At 42.6% G+C, this 7022-nt stretch overlaps 1 protein-coding gene across 6 annotated transcripts in view; it reads left to right on the top strand.

The window, feature by feature from the left end:
* The window catches only part of IQCB1 (IQ motif containing B1), a 37442-nt gene that overhangs the window by 2015 nt on the left and 28405 nt on the right, over window positions 1-7022 (top strand). For 2 of the 6 annotated variants that reach the window (XM_075933103.1, XM_025178800.2), the window contains exons 1-4: window positions 40-472; window positions 2165-2278; window positions 3906-4068; window positions 5311-5440. In XM_075933103.1, coding sequence (XP_075789218.1) covers window positions 427-472; window positions 2165-2278; window positions 3906-4068; window positions 5311-5440 — 453 coding nt within the window. In that variant the 5' untranslated portion in view covers window positions 40-426. Of the gene's footprint in view, window positions 1-39; window positions 473-2164; window positions 2279-3905; window positions 4069-5310; window positions 5441-7022 lie in introns of those variants that run through there. The other 4 variants (XM_075933104.1, XM_006137689.4, XM_075933102.1 and 1 more) reach the window with 2 other exon arrangements.

The following is a 7022-nucleotide window of genomic DNA, read 5'->3' as shown; positions in this document are numbered from 1 at the left end:
AGAGGAGGGGCTCGCGGCTGGTCGTTACAGCCCTCTGACCGCGGGTGGGGGAGGCAGCGCGCGACCCCACCCGAGTTTGTGTGCGGGACGTAGGTTCGAGTCCCGCTGCCGGAGACGGGGCAAAGGCCCTCCAGGGGCTTGAGCGGGTGTAATTTAATGGGGGTACGAGCCGCCTAGGGCTCCAGCTCTCCCCAGGAGGTGCTCTTGGGATTTGGGGATCCCACGGGGGGGGAGGGAGGTGGACCCCCCTCCTGATGCTGACTCGTGCCAAGCACCCACCTGTGGGCACCTGGCCATGGGGCTCTGCCACCTCTCCTGGGGCAGCATCTTCAGTGCCAACCTGTGTCCGGTCCTGCAGTGGAGAACATCTGCCACTTGCCCTCCACTAGGAGTCTGGCCCAGTGATGGCCAAGCCGTCCCTCTGAGATGCCCAAGGCCTGCGGGCAGGGACATGCGCCAGCATCAGTGAAAGGTGACCAAAGGGATTTGCTGCCTGCGTGGTGTTTCTATGCACTTGGGCCAGATCCTTAAAGGTCGTCAGGAGCCTAACTTTGCGCTGCCTTTGAGGATCTCGGCTGTAGATGCCTAATTCCTTACTTGCGCGGGGACATTATCTCCAGCGCTGGAGATATTTAAGAGCAGGTTAGATAAACACCTGTCAGGGATGATCTAGACAGCACTTAGTGCTGCCGTTAGGGCCGGGGACTGGACTTGATGACCCTTCAAACTCCCTTCCAGTTCTAGGATTCTGCAGTTATCTTATGTGCAGCTTTGCTTTGCCAGTGATGGCTTTTTTTTTTTTTTAGTGTAATGAGTCGGCTAAGTGTGTAGGTGTCACCTATGTCCGGGCCATCGTTAGCCATGCACAGAATATGCAGCTGCGTAGGATATCTGAAAATTTGGGACACCACAGGTTCTTAATTAGGGATGTAAAATCACATTTAATCACTTAACCAGTTAAATGCTATGTTTAACCAGTTACCATAGGTTCCCAAACTTGGGGGCATGCCCTCGGGGGGGGTGAAGCAATTCCAGGGGGGGCGCAAGGTGACCCAGCTCCCCTCTCCCCTCCAAGAAAGAGCCCAGTCTGTACAGTAAAACAATCAGAAAATACCATGTGAAATGTCTGGTATTTTCTGTTTTTCCTGGCTCGGGCGTCCATCAGAACACACGCAGCTCGGGATCGCTGGGGCTGGGGGAGGATAGACATCCCAGGCAGACTTCAAAATGGCTGTCTTAAAAGGGGGGGCATGAGAGTTTCTCAAAAATCAAAAAGGGGGCATGAAGAAGTTTGGGAACCACTGAGTTAAACACTTAAGCAGCCCTCTGCCACGGGCTGAAGCACCTCCTGTCCGCAGCACAGGCAAAAGTCCATTAAGAACCTCAGTGAATCATATGAGCCCTGTGTATATGTATTAAATGCAGATTTACTGTCTCTTCTGTGCACAATGTCATTACTGAGCCTTCCTTTGTTAAACAAGTCTAGGAGTATAATTTCCAGTCCTTCCAGTTTTGCTGAGCATTTCCTGGTATCAGGGCCCTGTCCTGAAGGCTTTGGCAGCCAAACCAGGAGATTTTGGGTGCCAACAGTCCAGGAGTGTAGTGGGACTAAGGCAGGCTTCCTGCCTGCCCTGGCTCTGTGCTGCTCCCAGAAACTCCCTGCCCCCTCTGTTTATGAGCCACTGCCCAGAGGGATGTACCAGTCACTTTTGGGAACTGCCCCAAGTGAACATCTCACATCTGCCCCATCCCAGATCCCGCACCCTGCACTTCCCCTTGCACCTAGTCTCCTTCCCAGAGCCTGCAACCCCTTGGCTCAGGCTCAGGCTCAGGCTGGAGCCACCTCCTACAATCCAAATTTCTCAGCCTCCACCCCAGCCAAGAGTCTAGATCCTCCCCTGCACCTCAGCCTCCTGCCCCATTCAAATTAAGTGAGGGTGGGAAAGAGCAAATGATGGAAGGAGGGGGGCTGGAGTGAGTATTGTGGGGCCTTGGAGAAGTGCGGGGGCCTTGTGGCAGGCAGCAATGTAAGGGTGTTTGGGTTTGTGCCATTAGACAGTTGGCTACCCTTGTAGGTGTGATACCTATTAGCTACAAAACACTGAGTGTTAAAAGTTTTGTGCTTAACTGCTTTTGTTTACTGATTTCTTTTATTAAAATATAGCTGATCCATGTAAAATGAATCCAGCAGCTGTGGATTCCAGAATATTGGCCCTGGCTGCTCAGATCACTGAAAGCTCTGATCAGGATGTTCCTGTGTTGCTATTGAAGTTAAAAGGTAAATAAAGATTCTTAAGATATAAGTAGGGAATGCAGATGTGTAGACAGCCATTTTTGTGATTAACCTATGTAATTGATGACAGTCAAATTGTACTTTCCTTTGAGTACATCCACTGGGGCCTGCACAAGTTCAATAACATAGAACTTCCTCTAAATCAGTGTTTCTCAACCTTTTTTTATAAAGTACCCCCCTTTTAAAAAAAATTGTAAGTACCTCTAGTACCTACAGTTTTCAGACACAGAAAATTTTTTTCTACCATTGCAACACATTTGTTTAAACAACTTAATCATAGCTGGGCGATGAGATTTTTGGGTGTAAAAAGTACACAAATAATAAAGCGCTGTAAAACTTAAAACAAAAATTCAGTTTTCTCCTAATTTCAGTTGTGTTTATGTACCCCTCAGACTTCTCTCGAGCATCCCTAAGGGTACTCGTACCACTGGTTGAGAAACTGCTCTAAATCTCCCTGAAGTGATTATTGACTTGGGAGCCACAGATGAGGCGGGGATCTGAATGGAAAAAACTCTCAGACCACTAGATGATTAACCCAGATGGACTTTTTCTCTGCCTGCCCTCTGCTGCCAGTATAGTTCCTATGTTTAAAATCCCTTCTGTGAAGAGTTGTGGGCACAGAGTTAGTGGGGTTGGGAATGGTTGCCTGGAAGTGACATTAAAAAAAGCCAAACCTTATTTCATTTACGGTATGTCTACACTACAGAGTTTTGTCAGAAAAACGGCCTTTTTTCTGACAAAACTTGAGGAATGTCCACACTGTTATTGCGTTCTTCTGCAAGAAAATCGAAAGAACAGGGGGTTTTCCGGCATTGGTAATCCTCATTCTACGAGGAAGAAGACTTTTTGCAAAAGAGCTCTTTCGCAAAAAGGCGTGTGTGGATAGGGAAGAAGGAATTCTTTCGGAAGAAGAGGAAAGAGGAAAAAGCACAGGTGCCCTGGTGGCCATTCCATCCATAGCAATCACAGCTTACATGCGAGAGAACGTCCATTCAGTCTGGACGCTCTCTTTCGAAAATGCAGATCGCTGTTTCGATGCACTTTTGCAGTGTGGATGCTCTCATTCGGAAGAAGTTTTTTTGGAAGATCTCTTCCGAAAAAAAGCTTCTTCTGAAAGAAGCCTGTAGTGTAGACATAGCCTTATTCTCTATCTTACACACACCCTGCCAGTACCTCCAGCAAAATTTCCCCTGGCAGTGTTCTTCTGTGCATGGGCAATGGAAAGGGCGTGTGAGCTATGTCCAGCTCTGAAATAATTATCAAGTTAATAAGAGTTTGCACAATGAATGTTAATTTGTTTTCATATAGACTAGCAAATTCAAACATATGGGCTACCTGCCAGAACATGCATGTTCTCTTTCTGCCCTCTCCTAAATCTGTAACTAGGACGCAGGAATATGATCTTAATTAGATATAATATCGGTAACCATACAAGTTAAGAAATTATAGTAATTTAAAGTATGTTTCACATTACTGTTACTGAGCTTTTTTAAACATTGATCTCAGATGTATATTTATACTCTGCCTTTTATGTTTTGAAAAATAATCTTTTTAGATGCTTTCTTATGGATCAGAAACATATGTACAATTTTTTCTCTTTCTTCCCTCCCAGAAATTTTAAATAGCACAGCTTTGGGAAGTAAAGAATCAAAGAAAATTAAACAGGACCTCTACTATTATGACCTTGTTCAATACTGTATGTTGGTCCTTAAACAAGATTACTCTCGACTGCAAGGGGGTTGGGCTAATGCTGCCCAGCTAGCAGAGATACTAAGGTAAAATGAAAAGCAGCTGTAAAGTTTCATTCTTGTTCTCTTTCACAGCTTTCCTTTCATTCTTTTCTTTTCAAGCTGTTCTACTTTGACTCCAATCCAGAACAAGGCTTGTTGTATAGTAAATGTCAGGGGGAGAATACCGGGAGCAGTCAAGGGCAGAGAGGTCAGGCAAAGCCTAATTGATTTGCATAGTATTTCAACATGCTGGGCAAATTATCTGGTAGGAACACAAAATACGTTGGATTTAGTTTTGTGTGTTTGTGTATTGTCCTCAAGTAGATCATGATTTTATACTAATAGACTGCTTATTCAGAATTGTTCACGTGTTTCTTGTAAACAAACTTCAGCTTCAGGATCATTCACAAATTGTTTTTTATTTAAGGCTTTTAAAAAGCAACATTATCAAAATGCTTCATGTACACATATACCAAAAATAATATGCAAATGCAATAATTCTACCTAGTATAAAATCACCACCAATGAGCCAAGCAACTTAAAACTACAATCGCCTTCAAACAATTTCTATTCACCTCACTCCCAAACTTTTAAACTCTGGATTAAATTATATATGTTGCCCTTTATTTACCCTGAAGTTTTGAAATAAGTAGGGAGCAAATTCCTAAACTGTGGGGCCCTTAGAATAGCTTTGTCTCTCTAATACCATCTCTTTGGTGTAAGTTTTTGATATTAGAAACTTGCTAGAAGCTTCCAGACCAGGCATCAAAGTCATATGATACTTATTTCTGTTTCCTGATTGAGCGACCCAACCTTTATAAACTAATTCAGGTTCCAGACAAAAATTAATTAATTTTTTAGCAAAAAGAAGTCCTCTTGTAATTAAATTAATTGTAAGTGGTTCACCTAGCATTTGCTTTCCGTGCACTATTCAGATTAATTACACTCATTCGCACAAAAATTCGTGGAAAGCTAATAAGAATATAGAGTTGCATTTCAAAGCAAAATTCACAAAATGGTCAGGAATAATTTCCTGTTTGACAGTATGTGGAATGGATCAGAACAGCTCCGAGAAAACGTGGTTTTGGCCAAGACATGCTGTCATAGATAACAATACGTTCTCTTTCTCCTAAAGTCTTTTTTGAGATAACTGTTGCAACTAGCTCCAAGACATCTGTCATTCAGTGTTGGAGTGAGGCATTACTGCTCTGATGGCATTCATTCTTTTGCTTTTGTCCAACAGACCCTGATTTGTAAGGTTCAGATTTGTGTGCTCTTTCTTTTCAGTCAGTGTTGTGTGGGACTGGAGGTGAAAGAAAATCCTGACGAATTTTACAATAAATTACTTCCTTCAGCTGTAGAGAACCTCCTGTTTTTGGGAAGACGTCTGCAAGCACGGTTTGTCCGAGCAATCAAGGTATTTTAATTGCTTGGTTAAGGGAGCACCATAAACATTTTGTAATTGATTGACAATATTTCCAAGCTCATATATTGATTTAGTAGGGTTCTGTTACAGCTACACCATAATATAAAAGGTTTTTTTTCAGAAGTGACATCTTTTTTCTCATGGTTGCTAATAACTGAACTTTCGGAGTTTTGAAACTGGAATATTTCTTCCCTCCTGTATGTGCAGAGAATAGTAGTTACTGCAGGGTTGCTTTGAAGAGATTGACTAGTGAGAGTGGGTTGTTCCTGAGAACAAAGCAATAGTAAATTACAAGCAAAAACAGCTCAGCAACACTGGGCAGTCACATTTGAGATCTACCAGTCACGAGAGTTACCTTTTAACTTCAGAAATGGCTAAATCTGACTAGAGAAGTGCTGTGTTCATAGTGCTTTATTCGGCTTTTCAGAAGAGAAAGTTCCTAGTGAGAAAGATGATCTGGTGTCTCTTCTGCCATATAGTTTTTACATGAACTTGGCCAAAATGTGCAAAACTGTCTACTAATTCTGACATGGCCCAAAATTGAGACACTTCAAATTAGTGGGCAGTATTGAAAGTCTTGCTTCATCTCCATTTTAGAAAGTAACAGTTATTTAACTACTTTTAAAAGGGTATTTCATGGCAAAATTCCCTAGTGGTAAAAATAGTCTGAGAACTTAGGATCACCACAAAGAGTATAATTTGAATAACCAACCATGAGGATGCTGATGGGTTCCCTGAATAGAACTTTTCCCCCAAATATTTCACTTTTTTGGCTGACTCACCCCTTGCACTTAGTCAAAGTTTTCATACATTGTATTATGTTGGAAACTACATGCTTTCTGAGTAGTGATTATATATCAGCGGTATGACATGCTCTGTTGGCTCAGTTCTTGTAAGTGAATTTAGAGCTTGTGAAAGCTTCTTGATTGACATCCCTGTAGTCTGGAGTCTTCTGTCTACCCACAGTGTATAATTTTCCCCACAATTTTTTTATTATAATGCCTCAACCCATATGCTACTGAATCACCCACTTCTGTCTGGGATTTATCATTGAGTGCAAGCACAAGCTATACTATAAGTCAGTACTTTAACTTCCAGTCATATTGTCGAGAGATCGCTGAGCATCTATCCTTGACCACACACTCTGAGAAGGTTTAGCAAGTTCCACTCCACCAAGCGTTGACAACTCATGACTAAGTGATCCTTAGATTCAGTACCCTTATAGACCTGAGACCCTCGTTGTTTGCATATCCCTTACAGTCATTAGGTTGAATAGCAGGGTCTATTTTGAATTCTTGCAGGATCTAGTGTCAGGGATCCAGAGGAAGAAGTTGATGTGGGCCCAATAAGGATGTACAACCCACCATGTTACTTCACTTGGGACCTGTCCTATAAGCAGTTACCACAATGCTTATTATGAGTTATTTTGCCTTTAATTTGGCTGACAATCTACTGAGATTTCAGACAGTTACTGCTGGTTTTGTCCAAACATCAAAGCCAGGGCACTTAAAGACATTCAAATTTGGGATGTAATAGTGTAGTCAATTAACCAAAAAGCAAAAGTGTATAGGTT

This window comes from Pelodiscus sinensis, chromosome 7, assembly GCF_049634645.1.
Source record: "Pelodiscus sinensis isolate JC-2024 chromosome 7, ASM4963464v1, whole genome shotgun sequence".
NCBI classification, from domain to species: domain Eukaryota; kingdom Metazoa; phylum Chordata; order Testudines; family Trionychidae; genus Pelodiscus; species Pelodiscus sinensis.
This window is presented reverse-complemented; position numbering and strand designations above follow the sequence as displayed.